Source organism: Colletotrichum jinshuiense, chromosome 12, assembly GCF_051148585.1.
Source record: "Colletotrichum jinshuiense chromosome 12, complete sequence".
Lineage (NCBI taxonomy): Eukaryota > Fungi > Ascomycota > Sordariomycetes > Glomerellales > Glomerellaceae > Colletotrichum > Colletotrichum jinshuiense.
The window spans coordinates 358,941-383,915 of NC_139305.1; the positions used below are offsets into that span (position 1 = coordinate 358,941).

Genomic DNA, 24,975 nt, shown 5'->3' on the forward strand with positions numbered 1-24,975 from the left:
GCTAGCTATTGAGAGTGGACCTTTGCTACCGTTCGGGGTGAGGAGGGGGAAACGTTTCACCTAAGGCACCATGGGGTCGGCCATTGTTGTTCATGCAGCTAATCCAGATAGACATGGCATGGGAAAGAGTCAGAAATTGGCAATGAAATTGGCCAGTCATCGCCATGCCGAGTTTCTCTATATAATCTGGAGACGACTGCATTTCTCAAAGACCCATTCCTGTATCATCACCATCTTCTTTTATCATATTCTCTACCATAGCCACTGGACTACCTTCCAGCAATTACTTTCATTATGGTGGCCACACACTTGCTCGTGGCCGCTCTCACGGCCGCAGCCTTCATCAAGAATGGAAGCTGTGAACGCCTTCCCTCCCTTACCCACCAGAACCCATACGCGGATGCTGGTCGTGACCCTCTGGCCGAGTACATGAACCTCAGGGACAATATCACAGAGTACATGCCGGAGCGCCGTCAGGTAGGCGCCCCGCCCGTGTCCGAGTGGGACAAGCGCGCTGCCATCTTCAAGAGGCAGACCGACGCCCCCGGAGACGGTGCCCTCCTTTGTCCTACGGGCGAGTGCGCCGACGGCAGGTAAGCTGAACATATTCATATACACCAGCTTCAATTTCGCTCTTGTTGCTAACTATGTCTTTTCCAATAATAGTTGTTGCAGCAAGAACGGTGTCTGCGGCTACGGCGATCTCTGCGGTGAGGGCTGCAAAAGCAACTGCGATGCGACGGCCATGTGCGGTGCCCAGTCCGAAGGCGGCGCCATCAAGTGCGGGATGAACTTGTGCTGCAGTTCCGGTATGTCTTTCCAATATCCTCTTCTTTAACTACCCTTTTGGAAACACAGACTGACCACTCGCTCTTCTCAGGAGGTTGGTGCGGCACTTCCGAAACCCACTGCGTCGGTCCCAACAAGTTTTCCCTCTGCCAGCAAGGCTTCGGAAAGTGCGAGGTTCTCCGCCCCAAGACGTGCGGCGAGGGCTCTGGGACAGCCTCGAAGCGCACCATTGGATACTACCAGGCCTCCAACGTCCGCAACCGCGTCTGCAACCGCATTTCGCCCTCTCAGATCAAGACCACCGGCTACACGCACCTCAACTTTGCCTTTGCTTCTATTGACCCCGTCTCCTATGCCGTTGTTCCTGCTGAAGCTGCTGATGAGCCTCTGATGAAGGAGTTTACCGCCCTGAAGAAGGCCGGCCTGCAAACCTGGATTGCCGTGGGCGGTTACGACTTTAGTGACGTGAACCGCACGACGCACACCACCTGGCACGATATCTGTGCGAGTCCTGCCGCCCGCGCCGCCTTCATCAACTCTGGCAAAAGCTTCATGGACAAGGTAGGTTTCTTATGAAATCACCAGTCTCAGGCTTCCGCTAACACTGACCTTGCAGTACGGTTTCCAGGGTATGGACCTCGACTGGGAGTACCCCGGTGACCCCAAGCGAGGCGGCTCGCGTGCTGATATTGCCAACTTCGTTTTGCTTCTCAAGGAGATGCGCGCCGCGTACGGCACCAACTACGGCATCAGTCTGACACTCGCCCCTGACTACTGGTACCTGCGCTGGTTCGACGGCAAAGGCCTCGAGCCGTATGTTGATCACTTTGGTTTCATGACTTACGATCTTCACGGCTCGTGGGACGCCGATACCAAGACCCTGGGCTCTATCGTTCGTGGACAGGCCGACGTCCGCGAGATCTACAACAACACCATCCCCCTTGTGTACGACGACATGGACTTTTCAAAGATTGTCTTTGGCGTTGCATGGTATGGACGCGGGTATACTCTTTCCGGTAGGTTCCCAGAGCTAGAAGGACTTCCCACCTCGATGGGACTCGGCTAACATCTACATGTAGACGCCAGCTGCAATACTCTTGGATGTGGCTTCAAGGGCCCCTCCAAGCCAGGCAAGTGCACCAACAGCGCAGGTGTCATGTCCCTCGTGGAGATCCAGGGCCTCATCAAGGAGAAGAACATCGAACCCCGCCTCCTCGAGGGCGCCATGATGAAGGAGCTTGTCTTTGACGATCAGTGGATCGGCTACGACGACGAAGAGACTGTCGCTATGAAGACGAAGTTCGCCAACAACTACTGCTTCGGCGGGACCATGGCTTGGAGTGTCGACTTCAACTCGGGTACCGGCGACTCTGACTCCGCACCCGTCTCGACTAACGGCAATTGTGGCCCGGCCAACGGTGGTGCTACCTGCACGGGCAGCACCTTTGGAAAGTGCTGCTCAAGTGCCGGGTACTGTGGTTCTACAGATGAATACTGCGGTTCCGGTTGCTTGAGTGGCGACTGCCTCAAGGGCGCGCAGACGACTGACGGAGCCTGCGGTGTCGGCGCCAACGGCGCCATCTGTGGAACATGGCCTCAGGGAGACTGCTGCTCGTCGGCCGGCTGGTGCGGTTCGACCGATGCGCACTGCGGCACGGGCTGCCAGAGCGGCAGCTGTAAAGACGGCAGCGGCTCCACGACGGATCCGTCGAATCCCGATGGCGACTTGCCTGACGCGTTGAACCATGGTGGATGGGAGGACTACTTTGAGAACTCGCAGAAGTGCATCTTCTACAAGCCGCCAAACTGGGAGGCGACGAATAACGACTGCCGCGAGGTGTGCAAAGACTCGAACGACATCAACGGGGCCGCTGGCCTCACCACCTCGTATACCTGTGTTGGTTTCTACCCGTTGAACGAGACGATCCCCTGGGAGAAGTTCACTCCAGGTGTCTACGTCGCTCCCGGCAAGTGCACTTGCGACAACCCCATCATCAATGAGCTCGGAGAGACGTTTGTAAAGATGCTGCCTGTCATGACCCAGATCACATGCTATGTCTACGCCCAGTCGATCAAGCTGGTTCTCAGCGAGGGGTACGATATGATCCCGGAGGCCAAGCTCATGTCCAAGGCGATGAAGACACTCATTAAAGTCGCCAAGCTGATCAAGTTTACTTATGGCGCGGCGGATCAGATTGGCGCGTTCCAGCAATTCTTGCACCCCTGCGGCGGTGACGATCTAGTTCCTGACGACTTCAAGACTGTCTTTGCGATTCTCAACCAGGTCTCCGACGCGGCTGTTGATTTTGCCAAGCCGACTAAGTGGAAGGAGGGAAGCGGAAAGAAGGGTATATCAGGTTATTTCTAGGGGTGACTTAATAGAGGTGCAAGAGGAATATAGTCTATTGATATAAAGAGTCTTAAGGTTACTTAGGGTTAGTTTAGAGCTAAATTGACTATTTAGAGCTTATTGATATAGATAGAAAGGGTTAAGACTTAGTGTGCGTTTTTCGCTGGCTTGGCGAATAGAAATTGGTGTGCAGCTAGAACAATCCTCAGCTAGGTGTTACAACCCGTTGGGAACAAATATAACCAACTAGGGTATACCCCCTACGGAACTAGCGGCTAGGCAGGATATAAGCATAGGGAGTAAGTAGGGCTCACTTAAGTATAGAAGAACTATAGCATAAGTTATATACAGATAAAATAAAGATAATAATTAGTTAAGTAGAGAATCTATAAGCGATTATAGCTTAGTATATATAAGCGTTTATAAAGTGGATTTATAAGTAATTATAGAATACCTATAGTAATAATTACTAGATTACACTAAAAAGTAATTAAAGACTTATATATAGGATGAGCTTAAAAAAGCTTAGGATTAAACTTCTATAGCTCTTTAGTAATCAACTTTATAATTTATCTCTAAATAACTCTCTTTATCCTATATTAGTAACGCCTCTACTAGCCTTTAATTGATATACGACTGATTACTATATACCTATAAACTCCTAGCTACACTATACCGGCTTATAGTATATATAACTACTGTTAAGTATCTACTGTAACGCCCTGTTAGTAGAAAACACTACTATTAGATACCTAACTGTAATATATACTACTAGCTATCCTGTTTGTAAGTGTATACCACTTATTTATTATATAAATTAGAAGTAGTATACTAATTTTAAAACGGGATTCTAGCGCTGTATACACCCCTACAGACGTTAATTAAAGTACCTCTACTCTTATAGAAGCTAGTATTTATAACCTATACTAATTCAAGACGAGGTATACATCTTAAGCAAACAGCTGATAATCACCTAAACTTTAATTAGAGCCCTAATTATATTGACAGATAACCCCGCCGCTATTATATAAAGTGTAGAGAATCAGGCTAGCTGTATTGTAATAATGAGTTATGTATATAAAGCCGGGCTAGGATATTCCGCTTAGGTTTTAAAGCAGCCTCTCCAGCTTTTGCTTCTTCTCAATACAAGTATACAATAGGTATCCTTAGCTCCTTTCTGGGTCTTAAGACTATACCGGCTCTCTTAGCTTTAGTGTATATCTATACTGTAAAGCTTATCATGCTATACTCCAAGCTTAGGAACTTTGGAGGACTATATTGGAGGGGTATCACGCAACTACCTCATAGAAGAGCAATAGTTACTCCAAATTGCTATAAGTGGTACACAGAAATGAATGAGAAACACAGTATGCACAGCGTCTTCCTAGCTTTTCAGATTGGTTACTAGCTAAGCGTCTCCTTAGGGCCCATTATTCTCTAAGCAACTGATTCATTCCTAGGTCCCATTATATACATAGCACCAGGCTTACTGCTTATATCATCCCCTAAAGTCTAGACTCATGTGAATAGACACCCTAAATACAAGTGTACCGACTGGATCTATCACACTTGGCGAGTTGAGCATTATAGAGACAATATCTTTACCTAGACAGACAATGCAAAATACAAGAAAAGAAGAAAACAGATGGCCCTAGTAGTAAGTTCTTCTCACGTCATACCATCATCCATCATCCTACACATTACTAATGTGAGGTTCTATATAGTATTCTAGCAGGGAGAACCTCAACCTTAAATAAACCGTCAACTAGCGTCTTTAGGAATTTCTAGGCTTAATTAGATCTAAGTATCTTTCCTCTACCGCCTAGATTATACCTATAGGTCTAGCAAAGAAGGTTTAATACTTTACACTTAATGTAATTAGCGCTGTTAGGCTGGGAAAGACGTTTAGCATGCTATACACTAACAGCAATATAGATGACTACTTGAAGTCGACTGAAGAGGGTTTATCTACTGTTGCCTAGAGCGTTGCCCTAGGTATCAGTTAGGTAGCCCAGCTACCCTTTATTGGCAGGTTTATTTCCCTATCGCCCTTAGACAACAACAGCTTTAGTAAGATGATGGCGGTGTGTTTCCGCTATATTGACGAGTGTACTAGAAGGGATATAAACAAGCGGTCAGACATGCTGGCCTCCTTCATCAACTACGGGTTAAGTGGCGACAAGCTGAGATTAGAGGCGCTTAAACAGGTGATTACAGGCTCTAATACACCTGCAGCTGCTATTTACAGCATCTTTCTATAGATTATAATAAATCCCTATATATATATATATAAAGCGTTGAACGAAATTGATGAGGCTGTATATAAAGGCCTAGCCCCTTAGGCGGGTGAGGGCCTCATCGCTACAGTGAAGCTAGGAAGCTGCTATATCTGCAGGCCGTTATTTACAAGTCGCTAAGAGTTTAGCCCCCTGTTGTAAATTTATTCTGCTGCAATACCCCAACTAAAGGCGATACAGTTGAGGTTAATAGTGAAAAAAAAAATTTCCTGGCGGCGTCTGCATGGGATACTCAGTGTACGCAATGCACCGCGACGAAGGGGTGTACAGCAAGGACGCTAAAGCATTTCGGCTGGAGAGATGGTTTAATCCAGATGCTGAGAACCTTACATCAATGGTTCAGACCAATGACCTTCTATTTGGCTACAGCAGGTTCATGTGCCTGGGAAAGCCGGTGGCCCAGATGGAAATTTCTAAAACCATATTCAAGGTACATCCCAGCTATCCCCTGTTGAACATACAACCCCCCCCCCCCAAACAACAACAACAACGCACTAACGGAACGGCGGTTTCAGTACAGATGTTGCGGAACTTTGACTTGGCACTAATCGACCCGGCTAGACCTTGGAAAGCCAGGAACTGAATGGGTCTTTTCGTGATTTCGGACATGTGGGTTCAAGTAACGGAGAGAGACCATCGAGCCGACTGATGGAAGGATATACGGTTTTCTTGCAAATAAGATTTTGAAGAACACCGAAAAAAATGTGCTGCTTATGCTTCAAACCAATTAGTCAAGAGTTACAGGCAGAAGTTCAGTCTTTTTCGTCCACTTTTTCATTCCCGGTATCGTCCTTTAAAAGCCATTATAAATTTTGGTTACCTCTCAGCATAATTTTGACGTAGTATTTGTGGGCAGGACGATAAAACTCCAATCGGACCAGCAGGAGGCCCGTTGAAGGCGTGTCGGACCCGCCGAGTAACGTCATTGTGAATAGCAGTCTCAGAGGTTGACATTCATGATTAAATGGTTCAAAAGCCTAGGACCGTTCGTTTTGACATTGTAGTGGTCGCCCTGTGGAAGACTTGCTAGAGTGCACTTAAGGATTGTCTGGGAGTTGCCCTTGACGATTCATGTGGAAGATGACGAATTAAGTGGCCAAACAGCCGTTAATGCGGGATTGCAGGTCAAAATGAAGATTGTTGCGAACAACAGTTCTACAGACACGACATGAGACGATGGGCCACACTCACTAGGATACACAACCTGGCCTACTTTTAAAAGGATTCAGGCCGCTGGAAAGAAGTAATAAATCCACTGCGCCAAAATGTCGAATCATTTAAACATGATATCCATACTTCCAGTCCATTCGGAGTGGGAGGAAGAGTGAAAAGAAGTTTAATAGGAGGTCTCAAATAATTGTGTTACAAAGGAGCGGGAGGTACATTAATCATTGTTTCCGGCTGCAATAACGTAGGTTTTCACGGCCCTCTTCATTATGTAACACAACCTCACTTTTACTTCGGTCAACCTCAAGACGCAAGAGGGGAACGAGCCGCATAATTAGTTTGGGAAAAGTAGACGTGTATTAAACCAAGCAGGCGTTGTTTGGATACAAATAAGCTGAATACCAATCTGCCCCCGGATGGATCAAATGTTTTGCTGCTTAGAGTATTGAAGATACCAAACATTTTGAGGACATCTCCGACACTCAGCTGGATCACTTCCCCATTGTCGTGCCCAGAAAAAATTATGCCGCACCCCCAAGGAGACCACCGAGAAGCCCAGCAGCACCACCGCCAGCGCCTGCAGCACCACCGCCAGCGCCTGCAGCACCACCACCTGCACCACCAGCTCCCCCGAGGAGGCCGAGAAGAGGTCCGAGAAGACTCAGAATACCCCCCAGACCCCCCGCACCCGCTGCTGACCCAGCAGCGGCAGCTTTGTTGGCAACAGCGGGGGCTTCGGGAGTAATAGTGACCTCGTTATGAGTAGCTAAGAGGCTCGAAAATCTTCGTTAGTATTGTAATAGTTTCTATCATTCGGACAGATGAGACCACAACAGCACGCTGCGTAGGGAATCGTACGCACCTTGACCGGGCTGAGCGGCGGGAGCGGCACCTCCAGAAGAATAGGCAGTGATTCCTTTGTCAATTGCGGCGGTGACCTGATCGATGGCCTGCTGGGCAATGCTCTGGCCAATCTGAGGAACCTTGGAGACGATAGCCTTTCCAAGCTCACCAGTTGCCGTCTTCTCGTCCTGGAGACTCTTAAGGACGGTTTTGGAATTACCAATCTTATCAAAGTCGGCCTTCTTAGAGATTATGTTGTCGATAACACCAGTAGCAGTAGTTGTTAGCCCGCCAGCTATGTCCTGGAGACTGATAGCCTCTTGTAGCTGCAAGACCTGAGCACCGGAGATATCTGTTTTGGCTTTGGTGATGGCATTCTGAACATCAGTTGAAGCAGAGATGACAGGTGCCGCGGAGTTGGCGTCAGTGCCGACGTTCTACGTATATCTTATTAGCATAGCTCAATACCTTGTGTAGCAATAATACCATTCGAAAACAAGCTGACAGCTATTATTCGAATTTATGCATACCGTAACAGAGGTGCTGAGTTTGTCGAGAGAATCTTGGACCGATTTGATAGCACCCTGAATGATATCCAATTGACGTTTGTTGGTTGGGGCCGCAAAGGCTGAGCCAATAAGCGCGAAAAAAAGAGCCTTAGATAACTGCATTTTGATTCACTATCCAGAGTGATCCAAATACGGTCTAGGAAGAAGTAAGAGCAAGATAGTCTTGATTAAAGTCTCTAGCCAGGGAAAAGAAAAGGAATACAATGGGTTGGATGTGTTTGTAAAGTAGGTAAAATTTGGTCTGCTAATTATATCTTTATACCTAATGGTGAGTCGAGAAATATCTCTATCAGACTCTCTCTCTCTGCGGGCTCGCTTCAGTGGCCAACCCAGCTACCAACCCCACACCCTAAAGCCTAAGACGACAGAAACTTTGGTGTCGCAGCCATTACTATTAAAACGGATTAACTCATGCGAGGGCCATTTTCAGATGTTTCAAGTTCTTTGATGGTAATCCCTTATATGGAGTCGGCAACATGAAGGATATGGTGGGCAGTGAGCGTTAGGCCACGGCCAGATAGGCTGCGGTCTTGGCTTAATCGTATAGTGAAGGGGGCAACAGTAGCTTCATGGCGGGTCTGAAGAACTTAGAATAGTAACCGTAAGTAGTAGTATATGTGTGTGGGTTTGTGTCTCACTATTGTTGGTTTAGGAGCGAGAATATGTCATTCCAGTGTGGAAGTTCAGATGAAACAATCCCCAATTGTCCCAGCAGGTCGACTGTAACTGCATTACCCTTTACGGACTCCGCGCGGTCGCGAGAGCTAGCGCCCCTGAGATCCACTGTTAACAGTAATCCTATGAAATTGCACGGGCTGATAACAGCGTACAACTCCTTGCAAACCTTAAACTTTGGGATGCTTGTCCAGTAGTTAGGGTATCTCCGTCTTTTATCGCATATATTCTCTAGCCAAGGTAGATCGGCGGGGCGTCCCTGATGGAGTTTTCAACTCCCAAGTCTTCCCGACGGATTTTAGTTGAAAGGCCTATCCCGCCTGTTCGCCCACCAGCTTGCCTCTCTAGGCAACTCATGAATTGATTGCGTAGCAGAACAGACGCAAGGAAACTCTTTTTCCAGCTGAGCAAACGCACCGTCTACGGATTAATATCGCCTTGTAAAGTCTAGGTCCGGTGGCTCGGGTCTTAAACCCTGATCTGCTATTCTTCCGTGACACCTTGAGTAGCAGATAATACTGTGTTAGGCAATGGGTCCCCACTGCTGACGGGCTGAGCATGCACGTCGACGGCATTTCCACAAGGGACGCATCTTCGACACAATCGGGAGCAAACGATTCTAGATGCCCAGCCGACATACTTAATGCTGGTATATTCTATTAAGCCGAGATGCTTGGGACGTGAAAAACATTCTGCACCGTTGATGCAAGTCTCAAAACAACACAAACATGGCCTTCGTCTCAACTGTTGTCATCCAGGGTTGGATTGAAGAATAATCAAGTTACGATTTTACGTCGTTAGAGCAGTAGTCGAGGATATGTAGGATAGAAAGTGAAACGAACACGTAGAAAGGGGCCCTGTCTACCAGAAGCGGTGCCGCATGCTTCCTTCTGAATCGACTCAAAGCCTCTTGCAGGGGTGGTCATGGGTTTTCCGCAGTACTGACCACCCGAACTGGTAAATTAGGCAGCAACTGAATTCAGCATCTGACTCCGAGTCCTAATAGGCAGAATGGTCCTCCGTGGCGTATCCCAGAAGGCTTTGATACAGCGGAAGTGGGGAAGGGGGTTCGCATGGAATACTACCACTGGACCGCTGCATTTTGACTTCATTTCTTAAGCAGCAGCTAGTTTTCGTTGGTCCATGATAACATCAATAACCTTGTGATCGTTGTACGTAGCAACAGTACGCTCACACAAGGCCGCAACACGCTCCTTAGTCTGCAGGCCATCGGGACAGATGAGCCAGATGACGTTAGTCATGAAGGAGCAGCGATACTCGATCATGACCTTCGGGTCATGATGGCGGTCGAACTTGGGTCCGCCAAGGTGGTGCAGCGCCTCAAGGTAGTGGTCAAGGATCTCCATCTCGTATGCGCGACGGTCTTCAATGCTCAGCATGGCCGTCATGTGGTAGACGATGTCGTGGAAGAACGAGCCGAAGTGGAACGCCGACCAGTCTAAAAACCCGACGCTGCCGTCTTTAGTGAAGTATACATTGCCATTGCCAGCAGCTAAGCGTCATTAGTGGTGGTATTCTGGCTGAATACCAGGGTTGGGGTCTAGGGTTGGCCGCTAAAAGGGCGACGGTGGTCCATGCATTTTGCAAAGTGATTTTTCAGCTGATTACCGTAGGGGGTTAACACCCTTACCCCATCCATCCATCCATTTATTCCTAATACATATAGACCAGACAAGGCATAGGCCAGCTAACTATAATCCTTACCTATAAGTAACATTAATCTTCCCCCTCTTCCTCTAGATTAACAGAATAGATATAGATAGATAAATTGTTGGAATTACAGGGTATCTGTTGTATACAACAGGACTGCCCGTATGGGCTGGAGCTCGCCGAATATCAATATGGTATATTTGGAAGCTGTAAATCGGTATGTAGAAGGGAAAGTAGAAGGTTGGCAGCAGCAGCAGCGGAAGTGTAGATATAGCTGTTGGCAGCCTGGAGATGTAATCTCCAGGCTCCGCTGCTGCGGCCGCTGCCGCGGCCGGCGGCCGGCAGCTGCTGCTAACCGCCTGCCCGTATTCTGGTCACGTAATCCAACAGTTGGATTTATTTTGACCTGGTGAGAATTTTGGAGTTGCCAGGCGTGATGTAGGTGGAAAAGGACGGTGAGGATGCAGCTTAGACGACTTTATAGACCTAGGCTTTAATGACGTTACAGTGCTAGCGGAGGGTGACACGCTAGCAACTGTATTAGTGTAGGTGTAAATAGTTGAATAAAGATGCTATAATAGAGGCTGTACTATGCAATGGATGCATTGGATGGTGTAAATATTATAATGTTAGTGACGACCGCTATTAAGCTTGGTTTGGTGATGATTCCAGGTCATTTGTGTATACGGCTTATCTTATTGTGCGCGCTGTAGGTATATCTAGGTGCTTTAAGTTGATTGCTAAGTGCGCTGTATGATATAAGCTGAATACTGTCTGCCTTAAGACCTACGTTTACCTTGTATGCATATAAACCAATTAATAGTGCCTTGCCCAGCTACAATACAACTGCCCTAGCTACAACTCAGCTGCTATAGCTACAACACAACTGTTCTCGCTACAACACAACTGCTCTAGCTACAACACAACCCTTAATGATCTAGTGACTCGCCTATTAGCAATGCATTATAGAACGTTAAATATCAATTATTTATTAGAGCAACAAGAGCGCTCTGCAGTGAATACTTGCGTGATAGAGTTGTATCATTGCAGGGGTTGGAGTTCACTAGGTTGTGCGTCCTGTAGCGGTTTGGTATTACATTGGAATAGTAGGGATAGATAGATGTAAAACACTACAACATACCTAGCGAATACCATGCACCCTAGTTTCTGCCTACTGTAGAGTGACTTTCTGTCTGTAGAGCGACAGAAATGTCTATTGTCTATTAGAAATAGGCCTGATCAGTCTATTTTAAACTTCCTACTAACCCCTATAGCTATCCAACCTTTCTGACTGAATAGCTACCAAGCTGTCATCATCCTCTTCTTGGGATTATCTTTTTTCACGCCTCCATCTCTCCCACCAGGCAGGCAAACTTGTTCGCCATTCTCAGCCTTATACTAGTACTTTGAAACCACCGCCATCTTGTAGGCGCTGGCCTCTATACTCGTGCTCCGGAACAAGATTGGCACGGCGTCGACCCTCGCCTTTACTGCTAACCAGAACAGGGTATAGAGGATATCAGGGCGTCAGGACTCGACTGCGACCTGCATGGCTGTGTAACCCCTGTAGTCCTTCTGCATCAGGACCTCACCCAGGTGATTGCTCTAATTCTTCAGGATTAGCTTGACAACATCGTGGTAGCCCTGGGCCGCGCGGCTCCAGCAACACCTTGACGACTCCCGCGTGGCCCCGGAAGCACGTTGACGACAGCACCGTCTCCCGGCCCTCGCAGTATGCGTCCACCACGTGTGGCAAGTTCACGCCTAGCTTGCCCACCACGTAAAGCAGCCATCAGTAGCAAACACAGCAGCAGCCGCGGCAACGGAGCCTGGAGATTCCGCTTTCAAGCTGCCGACGGCAATATCTTCACCACTGCTACTGCTTCTACCAGCCTTCCTACTTTCTCTTCTACACACTGATTTACAGCTTACAGCTGTACTGTATTGATATCCGTCGATCTCCTTCATACACTGGTATCCTGTGAACCCAATACGACTGCTTCTATTCTAGTAATTTATGAAAAATACCACGGCCAGCAACTATTCTTGCTAGAGAAGTAATCCTGACCATCACAACCCTGGTATTCTGCTAGAATACTGGGTGCAATGTTACGTTATGCTCCCTATACGCCTCTATTATTTGATAGAAATAGGGGAGATTAGGAAGCTGGCCATGGTGTTGAGGGATTTTTAGGTGCCAGACAGTGGATGCTAGGAAGTGGATATTATGAAATAATTAGTCGGTGTAAGGCCATTGCCATGATTCAACACGGGAACTCCCACCAGTAGGGCAGGCTTTTCTGTTGCAATTACGGTGGGCTTTTCCAACACTCTCATCTCGGAGACTGGATCGGTGCCGAAACGGCAACCATACTATACTTATTGTGGAGAATTCCATTGTAAAAGATGCAGACTCTCTTGCGATTACTTTTAGTAATGTAACCCTCAAGCAATCCCATATAGTGGGACGAACTACCTTGCAGTGGGGCGAAAGCGAAGCACAAGGACGAGAAACATAAGGCTATCGAGAAGGTTATTATCAAGAAGGCACCTACGGAGAGGTGTAAAAGAACCTCTGAATTGGGATGAACTATCTTGTAGTGGGGCGAGAGCGAAGCACAAGGATGAAAAGCATGAAGCTACCGTAGAGGCTCTCCCTAAGAAAGGACCTAAGCAGAGGTATAAAAGAACCTCTAGGTCATGATATAATGAAATTATTTTTCTAAGAAGCAGCTCCTTACCAGCACCACTTCTTCAGCTTCAACTTATCTACACCCGCATAACATGCAAGTCACCGTCGCTTCTTCTCTAGCCCTTCTGGCTGGCATTGTCCACGCTATGCCTGTGGCTAACAACACTACTTCAATTCGTCACTTTGAAGGTTCTTGCACAGCGGACAAGCTCAACATCCGAAAGGAGTGGCGCAACATGAGTCCGACCGAGAAGAACGCCTTTCTCGATGCCCAGAACTGTCTGATGAAGCTGCCCGCCAAGACCAACCTCGGCGGCGTCACCAACCGTTTCTCTGATCTTCAGGCCCTGCACCGCTGGCTGACGAATGCAACCGTGTTAGACGGCTACTTGGCACCGTCATGGGAGGGTGTTATCTCGAACGGAATCTACGTCGCTGACATCATTCACGACGTTGGCCAATTCTTCCCCTGGCACCGTTATTATTTGCACGCGTACGAGACCATGATGCGCGATGAATGTGGCTACAAGGGCACAATGCCGTGGTGGGATGAAGCCAAGGATGCAGACACTGGCGACTTCTTCCAGAGTGAGATGTGGTCTTCAGAGTGGTTTGGGGGCAACGGCGTCGAATCTCTAGACAGGTGTGTCACGGACGGCGCATTCGCCAACTACACTGAGCATATGGGTCCTGCGCTCACTGATACGACTTATTGCATGAGCCGTGAGTGGTATCAGGAAATTGCACAGGAGCTTTGCACCAGCGAGGTTGTTAACAAGTGCCATGCTCTTGAGACGTATGAAGACTTCTACATCTGTGCTGGAAATGCCTTCGTCTCCCCTCACTATGGTGGACACACAGCAGTCGGCGGAATTGTAAGTCAAGTCCATCATTTTTACCCTGAGTCTTGTGTACAACTAACATGTTTTACTTTTATAGATGGCTGACATCCACAACTCCCCTGGCGATCCGACCTTCTTCCTGCATCACAACTATATCGACCGTCTTTGGTGGCAGTGGCAGACCACAAATGCGCCTGTCCGGTTCTCTGATATGAGCGGCCAGGCTTTCAACTCCAGCAAGCTCGAGGCTCTTGGTCAGACTGGCCCGGCTGGTGGTTGGCCTAATGCCTCCTTGGACTACCCCCTGTGGATGGCGGAAATACTGCCTAATGTCACTATTAGCGAGGTTATGAATGTGCAGGGCGGCCTACTTTGCTACGACTATGATTACTAAAGGTTTTCATACAGAAGAACAGCCCTCATTATGGAACAAATGCAGTCTAAAGTTTCATTCTAGGCGATCAATATATACTTTTATAGCTTGAGTAAATGCAGTAGGGCCTCTAATCTACACGTCAACAGTTGGGTTAGACCAAGAGAAAAATCCAACTCCAGCCTGTTTCCATCTCTACCTATACCGACCTGCTCACCCTTTAATACCACATTAAACGTCTTCTCTAAAAATGTATTTATAAGTAAAGAAAGCCTTGTAGGGCTTTCCTTCTCTACCTCCTCTCTTCTTCCTCTCTCTCTTTCTTCCTTCTATTTCTTATTGAAGCAACTTGTCTGTACTATAATATATATATACATATAAGTTAAATAAGCTATATAGGGCTTTTCTTTCTATAGTAACCTTTAAATCCTTATTGAGGTAATCTACCTCTATTAATATAAATAGAAAGGTCTTACAACCCAACCAGTCAGTGTGCTGGCCGGCGTAGCTGTATAGTGTAGAACAAGAGATAATGATGCAGGTGTATTATTACTGTAGCTTTTGCTTTCTGGTGCAGTTGGTTGCCTTGACCTGCTTGTGACACGCTACATCCCTAAAGAGGCGTGTAGAAGCTTGGTGTCAACTAGTTTACTAGGCTGAAGGATGTATAGATCGACAACAGCTGGTAGGAGATAATGGTTTATTACTCTTTATTAGTAGAAGATGCAAGCAACCTTAAGAGATTATTAGTAAAGGCTGACCTCTAGTACTGAGAAGTTGCACTTCTTAGATCAATATCTACTGTTCACTTACAAGTTCCATTTTAGACCACATAAAGTGTATAAAGCCCCCTGCTCTCCTCACTTTGTTTGATTTTACCTAAGTTAATGGGACGGATACAGCCCCTAATCCATTTAATCCTCGTTGTTGGCTGGCCACTCATTGTTTCTCTATTACCTATATCTTTTATCTAAATGCGTGCGCTAGCATGACTTTTCTCGTGTTGGGCCTTGCAGCCTATACCCGTCGCACCTCAACCCGCACTCAACCGACCGCAATCTCAAGGCGACCGGTTACAGCTTTAACCACCAAGTCGCCGTCCTCTGCTTGCCTCACCACTTCAACACTCATAGGAGCATTCAAGAAAGACAATAAAAACGCCTAGCCGGCGAACTCTAAGAAAAAGGCGGCGAGAAACCATTTGCGATGAGGGGAAAAATGAGAAAAACAATATGCGGGTGGGAGAGGAGTGCAACTAAAGACTTTAGCTTGCGTCAATACAGCTCACTGGACACAAGAAATTGTGGCTCATTTGTTTGTGGACCTAAAGCACTTGCTCTTTATTAAAAAGATGTGGAGCACTAAGCGTCTATCACTTTACAGGTTCAATTAACTGACTTGTCAAGGTGAACGTCAAATGTTGGATTCCAAGGTTCTTAATTGACTGGGGGGTTTTGTTAGTGGAATGAAAATCTCAGTGAACTTTACATCGTCGTATGATGCACACATAATTAATCTTAATCAAGTCTGAGATGTATTTGGCCCACATGGCTGGTCAAGACTTTGGCGAGGCACCTCCGTAACCTTTGCCTCAAAAGTCATGTTCACCTGCACAGCACTGACTCGCCGAACGTGGCTGATGTGTACCTTCCCCTTAGAGGTCTACTTAACCCTTTCCTATATCCTCAAGTTCTCATGGTGTTACCGGCCCGATGCTAGCTGTACATCAAATGCGTGGATTCTTTAAATTAAAGCCCCATAGTCAGTGGCCCAAATTCGATATCGCGCTTATATTGCGAAAACATTGCCTTGGCGAATTGGAAAACGAAAGGGGAAGTCAAATAGCGGATATAGACACTCTTATGTCCGGGAAGCATTGCTTTCTGTGTATTTGGTACATTTTGTATTAAAGCTCCCTGCTTTTGGCTGCCCATCGTGTCTCTGTTCCCATCATCTACAACAACACGCGCAAGACGCCCGTATCGCAACCATCCTGCCTTGAAGAATGGCCCGTCACTCTTTATGTCTGTCCTTGCTTTGCCTACTGCATCTTTGCCAATCCAGCGTCGTTTCCATTCCATACGAGCTTACATACCTTCTTCCTCAACGTTTTGAAGGAAACATTGCTCACACCTTTGTCAACGGCACCTCCACCGCCAACGCAACGATCAGCGACATTCTCAACAGGGCGAAAGAGGCTCCTTTCATCTCGTACGATGACGAGTTCCTCTCACTGCTCGGGCCGGAGCCCAAACCGGTGCTGGCAGACGAGCGGAATGAGAACTTCGCTGGCGAGGCGGGGGTCTGGATCAGCGAGCTCAACGAAGTCTGGTACACCACCTGGGTCAACGACGGCCCGACTCGCGTCGAGATTTTGAACCTCGCCGACAACACCATCCGGAACTTGACATCGTCCGAGCATTTGGAGAATCCGAATGGCGGATTCTACCACGAGGGCCGTGTATACTTCACCTGTCTCCGCGACGACTCCAGAGGCTGGCCTGGCGGCGTCGTAGCCGTCGACCCCAAGACCGGCGACGTCGAGAGGATCCTCAACTCGTACTTTGGCCTCAAGTTTGACTACATCGACGACCTTGCCTGGGTGACGCAGCCGGGCACCAACAAGTCGTACATGTACCTGACCATTATGCCATACCTCGAAAGCGTCGTCACGGACGACACTGTGCCCCAGGGGTTGTGGCGGTGGGACCCGCAGACAAAAACCCTGCTCCCGGCCATCAGTAGGACCGAGTACCCCGTCCCCAATGGGATCAGGGCGTCAAAGGACCAGAAGAAACTCTGGGTTACGGATTTTGGCGGCGAGGAGCGCAGCAGGATCTGGGGCTTGCCTGGCAAAATTGGGGCTCCTGCCATCTATGCATACGACCTGGACGAGAACATGTGGCCCGTGAACAGGCACATCTTCGGAGTGGCCAGAATGCAGGCTCCTGATGGGATCCGAATAGACGATGCGGGCAGAGTCTGGACAGGGGAGGGAGAAGGCATTGTGGTGCGGTCTGCCGAGGGAAAGGTTATGGGCGTGTTTAACGCCCACTATTTTACGAGAGATCCTCTCAGAACGGCCATCGTGCAGTTCGAACTTGCTGGAGATACTCTGGTTATCCTTGGTCAGGATAAGCTCTGGACCTTGAAACTAGCAGAAGTTGTAAACAAAGCCGATGGTGGGAATTAATCTGGGGATACTCAGAGCGTACCAAGTTGCACATCCTAGATGCTTAAGAATTAGAATAGTCAGTTAGGAACAAGAGAAAGGTTGTATACGTAGTCCGTATTTAGATATAGTGTGATTATTGCTTAAGTTGGCATTCAGCGTTCTCTTTTTGATACTATCCTTGTGGATGTTTTTGTAATGTAATCCTGACATCTGGCATCAGGCTATCATGTTGAATCAAATGCATGCTCAAGCGACATTCGTTGCAAGATAACCAATTCAGATGGTCGAGTCTGTTGAGGTTTAGCGCTCAGCCTTGTCGGTCACCCCGACCATCTCTCCCTGATGTAACAGAGGACTAAGTTTTAATTTACGTAGTGTTGTTAATTTTGTACTTCGTCTGGAAATCAGACAACATGAGCCTAACCTAGCCGGGCTAGCGTTCCGGTATTTAATATAATATGTGGAGTATACCCGCCATAATCATCCCAGGATAAGCGCGTCCTGTCGATCTGATAAAGGAGTAGGCTATTGTTTACTTCTGCCAATTCTACCAACTTGTATACCTAAGGGCAGGATCCGACAATCTGACAAGCACAGTTCTGTCCGCTCGCGTGCCGCCCTGGGTTGGCAGAGATAGAGACTTGCACGCGTCTGCGTCGTACTTATAGTTATTTCAGTCGGTACTGGTGATGGTCGATCCGTAATGGTCAGGGGGTATGAGCGCACACACATACACTTGACATCGTTCATGATGACAACAGCTCCGTCTTGAAGGCCGGCCAAAACGCGGTTTCGCACCAGCTCGCCACATGTTGTAGGGCCACAGTGATCTTGTAAATGCCAAACTCGGTCTCGGTAGTCCCGATAGGAATCCTCATCAGCAGAACAGGCCTCTCGCCTGCGGCCGGCGCAGGCAGAGTGGCAACGAAGAACCAGTCATGCCCCTGGATGATAATGCCCGGCAGGAATTGGATCATGGAGGACGGTGACTGATGCCCAGGCTGATTAAGCTCCGCCATTAGGCCGTGTGCCAGGTCCCCAGCTGCAGCACGGCCTTATCCCAGTCCAGCCCTGGACGTTTCGTCTCGATAGACAGGGCGATAGGAAGCCTGGCAGGCTGCCTAGATCGGTCTGGTTGACAGACCTACCAGGGCGATCTCAGCAGATGCATGTGATTTACTTGGATGCAGCGGTGTCGGTGTCGTCGTCAATAACCAGGCAGTAGTCGACCATTCGGGAGGCTGTATTTTGTGGGCCCCATGCCTTGAGGATACAAGCGGCGTTGCTGTTGAGAAGAGGTCAATCCCATATTTTTCAGTCACATCGAGGGAAGGGTAGCTCAACAATGTCGAACCTGAACAAGGCTGGTGTCCTCTTGGCATAGCCAGTCAAGGAGGCGACTGTGGACAGCATGGTTCCACTCGCTCTCTGAATCGCATTCCAGTTCCAGCCTGTAGGCGATCTTCTTGATTTTTGATACCATGCCTAAGGGCGGGATGCAGATGCCAGGGCTGCCGACGCCCTCGGAAAAGGCATGTAGGGGTAACATGTAACCATCAACCAGATGCTGGAGTTAGGCTAAATGGGAGCTTGGCGGCAGGCCTATACCCCAGGCAGTCTCGTCAAGCTTCTTAGTGAGCTCATCTAAAGAAGCAGGTATTTCCAGTTCGGCGGCATTGCTTTTGTTCACCTCGAAGCCAGTTTCAGTCACCTCAGCATCACAAAGGCGTTTGTTAGGCGATAAATTCCTTAAAGCTTGACTTGTAGACATTTAGCTCGAACGCTGTGACGTAGTGTCGGATAGGTCGTACATCAACTGGTCAGCCGTAGAAGCCTGCAGGGTGTTGTCAGTAGGGTTGTTGTCGTGTTCATCGTCTCAGCCTCGTTTTTGGGGGGTCTTAGGAGCAGTAGCCATGTCAACGGTAGTGGCAGCCTCTAGTGACGGCAGCGAGGAGGCGAGCAATAAATGTTGCTGACTTCTGCAGGAGGGTGTAGGCAACGGCAGGCGGTAATAATAAACAGAGGAGTTGATGGATGCGCGCAGATACTGGCGCTTTTTTAAGGGTTCGGTGGGCGGCGTTGACAGGATGGTTTTTTCTTGTCGTCTTGGGGCGCAACATAAAGCACCCAGGAAATAATTGATTGTCGGCGTTCATCACTCAGCATCTCCAACTCTTGCAATCGGGTAGACTTCAACGATTGTGGTGAGCGGCGGCGTGGATGGCGGGGATGGTGGGGAAGAATACAATGGTGATGATGATGGACGTTGGTGTTGATGTTCAGTGGGCCTAGTAGAGAGAGAGAGAGAGAGAGAGAGAGACAGGGGGGGGGAAGGTTGGAGAGAGCGATTGGCAGGGCAACTAGGTACGTAGATCGGGCTAGTCAAAATCCGTTTCCCTTCCCCTCCCCCCCACACGCCTAACAGCGGCCCGGTGCTTATGTCATATTTGCACGGAGCGAGCACTACCGGTACGTACTCACTAGCTAATCAACCCTGAGGTTTTATCCATCATCAATTGAGCCAACCACAACCACACATTTTCACTAGTCAGACACCAGCACCAGCCACCTTGGCGTGGCCACCGTTGAGGAATTATGCCTATTTTTTCATGTGCTCGTGCCTGTTGTCATCCTACCAATGAAAGTCCATGGGTACAAGGAAAGGGGTTAGAAGTTATTTGCAGAGGTGTTTTTGCTTTATTTCTTTGGTAGCGATGAGGAGGGCCAAGACTCAAGGGAATGTCTCGTCTACTAGCGTGCTGCGTAAGTCTCTGCTTGTATGTCAAGCTCATCTTATTCGAATTCTCAAGTTCTTCCCTTTGTCTTAGAAACAACAAGTAGCTGCCCTTGGCACGTTCTAGAACTAAGGCTCATTCCTTGCACTTCCACAGTGAAATGAAAATATTATCTGTACGGAATATGGCGTGATAAATTTGTCCTGATAGACCGAGAAGTGCGTTGTCATGACTTAAATTCTAGCGGTATCTCTGCCGCCGCCTCTGGTTCTGTCTCTCGTGCAGGTAAGCCTATCAAGTTCGTAGGTATGTACGACTTTCAATAAAACAGGTGCAATTTCCGCAGCAAAACCGCCCGGTATTCTCTAACAAAGGGTTGAAGATAACATTCCTTACAGAATAGTAGTTCCTTCTGTAATGTGATTCTATTATAAGCACAGAAAAAACTGAAATTTAACCCCTTCTACCCAGCACACAAACCAGCATCCAAACCTATAACACTTTGTCATCTCACGATGAAGTTCGGAATAGCTAGGCTCCTAGCCTCGGCAGCCCTTATTGGTCTTACGAGAAGTATAGTGGTGACGCCTGGCGTACCTGCCGGAGGTCTAGAATCTGCGGGTGTGAAGGATAGCCGATTCATCTTCTCAGGACACCCGGTCTTTTCTCCAAACCCCAATGCCATCGGTACATTTACGAATGGGCCCCCTGGCCTCACCTCTGGTATTATCATGAGCACCGGGCTTGTAGCAAACGCAGTGGTGGGCAGCACCCCAGACACGAACTTTGGCTACACGCAGAACAGGTCCCCTAGGCTTTGTGGAACTGGAGGAACCAGTATGGAAAACCTCTACTACGGAATGTTCATCACTATCCCGCAAGATGTTACCAGTGTCCGAATCAATTACTTGTTTGCGACGCAAGAGGCGTAAGTTGTGTCACTTGTCGTACTACGAGAGAAGTTCCCACTCTAATAAAACAAAACAGCATCACAGGAAATCCAGACTCGGCAGTCATCTACAGGAATGATGCAGTGCAAGCCCAGACCGCGGTCACCGCCCAGTCGCAGTTGGCCAAAACCGGTGCAGATTTCGGGCTTTCGTACGCGCGTGCTGGGGCCATCTCCAGCCTTGAATTCACTGTCCAGCCAGGTTCGAGAGAGCACTTGGATTTCGTACTCTGCGATGGAAATAATGGCGATGTCGACTCAGCCCTACTCGTCGATCTCGTCGGCCTCCCACTCGACCCTGTGTTTTTCCCACCCCAACCTGTGATTTTCCAACCCGCAATCTCAACTTCAAGCTCAATCTCTACCTCTAGCACCAGCACCACTTCTAGCTCAACCTCAGAATCTACAACAAGCTCAGCCTCAAGTTTGGCCTCAAGCTTGACCTCAAGCTCTACGGGCAGGTCAACCGAAATAATCCCGACCTCAAGCTCTACTACTACAATTTTGCCTGAATCGGACATCACATCATTAACCACTACGTCATCGACTTCGAGGCCTTCTTCTAGTCTTAGAAGGTTTGGGCCGCTTTCAGGTAGCATGAACCCCCCTTCCACTACAACAGCAACTGAGAAGTCAAGCGCTTCAAACCTTCCTACCATCAGTAGCTATAACTTCACTGGTTGCTTGGGCTCCCCTGCTGGTTATCCCTCTTTTACGGAGGTCGGCAGAGACCCAGCAATGACTCCGCAGAAGTGTATCGCTCTGGCTCAAGGTCGTAGATACTCGGGAGTATTCTTTGAGTGAGTTAATGCTTTGCGGGCAATAAACTTTACTTGCATTTGATGCTTACTTTCCTCTAGTACCTGTTATGCGTCTGAGTCTCTCGATGCGACAAACTTGGTACCAGGAGCTAGTTGCGCTCTACTTTGTCCTGGCGATGCTGGCCAGATATGTGGTGGCAATGCAATGGCCTTAGACACCACCGGGCCCATGGTGCGACGAGACTTTCGACTCCAGGTTTTCAGGCGTGCTGCTCCCGCAAACATCCTGCTTACAATATACGAACTTGTTATCGGCTTACCAAGTACCACAACCCCTTTGATACCACCAACCACCACCATCGGTCCGGGTGTCACAGTGCCTAGTTCCGGCGTGACTACAGTTTCTCTTCCCAGTTCGCCAGCTAGCACTACTTTCGTCAGCCCTGATCCGACCGCCATCACGACAAATAATAACACGGCTGTCGTGAAAGGCCCCACCACTACCGTCAGATCTGGTCCGACCGTTATCACGAATAATGGTAGCATCGTCACGCCACCGCCGACCGCTCCAGAGCCAGAGGCGTTGACTAGTCTACAGAAATCGGACGGTACTATTACTTCCGTAGTGACCACCCTAACCTTCACGACCGTCGATCAAACGAAGCCAGCCGTCTTGGTGCCTGTTGAGCTCTGCACCACGCTGTACTTTAAAGACTGCCAATGCCCGACCCAAGTCGTTCCTACGGTCCCTATGGCCACTTACGTAACCGAATGCGACAAGTGCGGCGACAATGGGGAGAGCAAAATCACGCTCTTCATCCCGATGGATCTCAAACCCGGCAATTCGCTAGTTGATAACAAGCCAGCGGTCGTCAAGGCAACGAGTCAATCATCTAGAGAAGTTATCGGTCCCGTCTCTAGCACCATTAGCATTTACACCAACCAAGGAGCCACCGATAATCCTCACGTCACTCAATCAGCCAGTGTGCCTATGCAGGCTGCACCAGGAGTTTATCCAGACTCAACCCTTCCAAGTCCTAAGTCTCAGGAAGCGATCCCAGGCCCTGCAAGCCCAAGCATCGTTGCTGTAGCTGGCGCGCAAGGATTGCAGTACTGTCGTGATGCCGCAACCCTTCCGGGCAGCCTTGCGCAGCCTGCCGTAGAGACCCACTTATCCGGGCCGACCAATTCGCCCCACGGCGATGGTCCCAGGCGAAGTACAAATAGACCTTCGCCCCCGATCCATAGTTAATAAGACAAGCCGTCTATTTCACACTATTCTGCCGCGTAGTACGAGTAACCTCGGGCATGCGATAGTTATGAGCCCAGCTACTACCAACCCTGACTAGCTAGCTACCCGAGCGAAAGTACGACGCTGGCACTGAATTCCTAAGCCCTTATCCTCATCTCTTCGTTCCCCAGCTTAGTTCTGTGACGATGTCGTCTGCAACTACAAGCCTTGCTACCAACTGGAAGCTGACTTGCTGACGCGACTTTCCCGCCTGGTGGTTAACCTTTGAAGTTGAAGCCAAGGCGAAGGACGTCTGGTAATACGTCAACCCAGACGACTATAGCTCTGGATTTAACCCAAGCGAAGTAGAGGAAATACTCTCGCTTGGAGAGTGGATTTCCTATACGAACTCGTAATAGAGATAAGACTACAATGCAGCCTGTACTGCCTATAATGCGATTATCAAGGCACAAGCGGAGGCAGAAGGCGAATCAGTTGCACCTATACCTCCAGACAACCTAGAGACCCTAATAAAGAAATCGTCTAGGATCCTCAAGAAGTATACAAACTACATTGCTAGAAAGGCAGGCTGCGACGTAAAGAAATCCAAAAAGGAACGTTTATATGAAGCCCTTAATAAATAGGTAAAAGAGACTGTTGTAGAGGATATCCTTACACCCGCGCAAATGGAGCTACTCGCCTCAGGAGACTGTATGCTTTACGCCCTAATCCGGATTTTAAAGTGAAGATACGCCCCAAGCGACTCTGTAAACCTCACGACCGTACGCAAAGAGTACCAGGCCGCTATTAACCGAGCCAACATGAGTATAAACCCAAGCACCTGGCTTAGAGACTTCCGAGGCGTCTATCTTAAGGCGAAGCAACTAAAGCTCCTAGAAGTCTAAGGCACTCTCGCCTTAAAAACATTCTTACAAGCAGTAGGATGAAGGTTCACCCCAACGTAGGCCACCTCCAAGCTTACTGACATTCTAAAGCGAGAACGGAGTAGAGACAGAGTCCTAGACGTAGGCTAATATGCAGACATGCTTGAGGACCTGCTTTATAAGGATACTCTCTATGGAAAGAATTAGGGTAAGTTGACTGGAATCTATACGACTCTAGCGGGGCGCTCCGACTCTATAATCTCTAAACAGCCCTTCGCCTCGGGAAGAAAGACCGGGAGCAAGTCATGCGCTTGTAGTCATTCTCACCTAGTAGATCTAATTAACTACACTCGCCTCAAACTAGTCCTTACAGGAAAGACCTGCATCCTAAATATAACGGTCTCAAGTAAAGAAAGCAGATAGATTCGTTAGACGATTAATTCTAGAGACTACTCAGACCTATAAGCCGAACTCGCCCAGAAAGGTTGGCTGAAAGCCGTAAGGATCCCTCCGAATTAACCCTAAAGAAAGTTAAACAAAGACAAGGGAAAGAAGCCTTAAGACGACTCTACTGGAAAGGCAACACTCCCGGCGAACGTCGTAGCGGTTACAATAAGCAAGCCCCTCCTGAGGGAGCTTGCGCCGGATGCTGCGCCTGAGCCGAATCAACTATCGGTCTTTATAACTCCACTTACAGGACCGTACTTCCTCTCGCAAAGTACGGTTCTAGACAACTGCAGAGCCACACACCTCGTTAACAACCTTGATCTCTTGGAGCCCGACTCGATTCGCCCTACAACAGGCGAAGAGAGGGTCGACTCAGGTACAGCCTCGTACCCCATCCTTGCGACGGGAACCCGGATTCTGAGGGGAGCGCTAAACGGGCTAAACGGCCTATAAGATCTAACACTTTAAAATATGGGTTACGTAGAGAACTTCCATGTGAACATCGTGTTGGAAGCGCTTCTGCGG

General features: G+C 48.5%; 6 protein-coding genes across 6 annotated transcripts; 4 read left to right on the forward strand and 2 right to left on the reverse strand.

Moving 5' to 3' along the window:
* Window positions 1–294: 294 nt before the first annotated feature.
* On the forward strand, window positions 295–3,157 carry EsH8_XII_000066 (uncharacterized protein; the record flags this gene model as incomplete). Its single annotated transcript, XM_083273829.1, has 5 exons — window positions 295–593; window positions 667–809; window positions 881–1,350; window positions 1,406–1,805; window positions 1,869–3,157. The coding sequence occupies 5 exons, from the start codon at window positions 295–297 to the stop codon at window positions 3,155–3,157; spliced, it is 2,601 nt and encodes an 866-aa protein (XP_083120443.1).
* A 3,967-nt stretch (window positions 3,158–7,124) lies between these two features.
* On the reverse strand, window positions 7,125–8,117 carry EsH8_XII_000067 (cell wall mannoprotein 1 family protein; the record flags this gene model as incomplete). The annotated part of the gene is made up of 3 exons (XM_083273830.1): window positions 7,125–7,369; window positions 7,466–7,883; window positions 7,977–8,117. The coding sequence occupies 3 exons, from the start codon at window positions 8,115–8,117 to the stop codon at window positions 7,125–7,127; spliced, it is 804 nt and encodes a 267-aa protein (XP_083120444.1).
* Window positions 8,118–9,805: 1,688 nt separating this feature from the next.
* Window positions 9,806–11,038, reverse strand: EsH8_XII_000068 (uncharacterized protein; the record flags this gene model as incomplete). The annotated part of the gene is made up of 2 exons (XM_083273831.1): window positions 9,806–10,203; window positions 10,999–11,038. 2 exons carry the CDS (start codon window positions 11,036–11,038, stop codon window positions 9,806–9,808), a joined length of 438 nt encoding a protein of 145 aa, XP_083120445.1.
* Window positions 11,039–13,145: 2,107 nt separating this feature from the next.
* EsH8_XII_000069 (tyrosinase family protein) lies at window positions 13,146–14,289 on the forward strand (the record flags this gene model as incomplete). The annotated part of the gene is made up of 2 exons (XM_083273832.1): window positions 13,146–13,928; window positions 13,993–14,289. The coding sequence occupies 2 exons, from the start codon at window positions 13,146–13,148 to the stop codon at window positions 14,287–14,289; spliced, it is 1,080 nt and encodes a 359-aa protein (XP_083120446.1).
* Window positions 14,290–16,273: 1,984 nt separating this feature from the next.
* Window positions 16,274–17,461, forward strand: EsH8_XII_000070 (SMP-30/gluconolactonase/LRE family protein; the record flags this gene model as incomplete). Its single annotated transcript, XM_083273833.1, has 1 exon — window positions 16,274–17,461. The coding sequence occupies one exon, from the start codon at window positions 16,274–16,276 to the stop codon at window positions 17,459–17,461; it is 1,188 nt and encodes a 395-aa protein (XP_083120447.1).
* Window positions 17,462–20,693: 3,232 nt separating this feature from the next.
* EsH8_XII_000071 (uncharacterized protein) lies at window positions 20,694–21,639 on the forward strand (the record flags this gene model as incomplete). The annotated part of the gene is made up of 3 exons (XM_083273834.1): window positions 20,694–21,106; window positions 21,166–21,279; window positions 21,528–21,639. 3 exons carry the CDS (start codon window positions 20,694–20,696, stop codon window positions 21,637–21,639), a joined length of 639 nt encoding a protein of 212 aa, XP_083120448.1.
* Window positions 21,640–24,975: the final 3,336 nt, after the last annotated feature.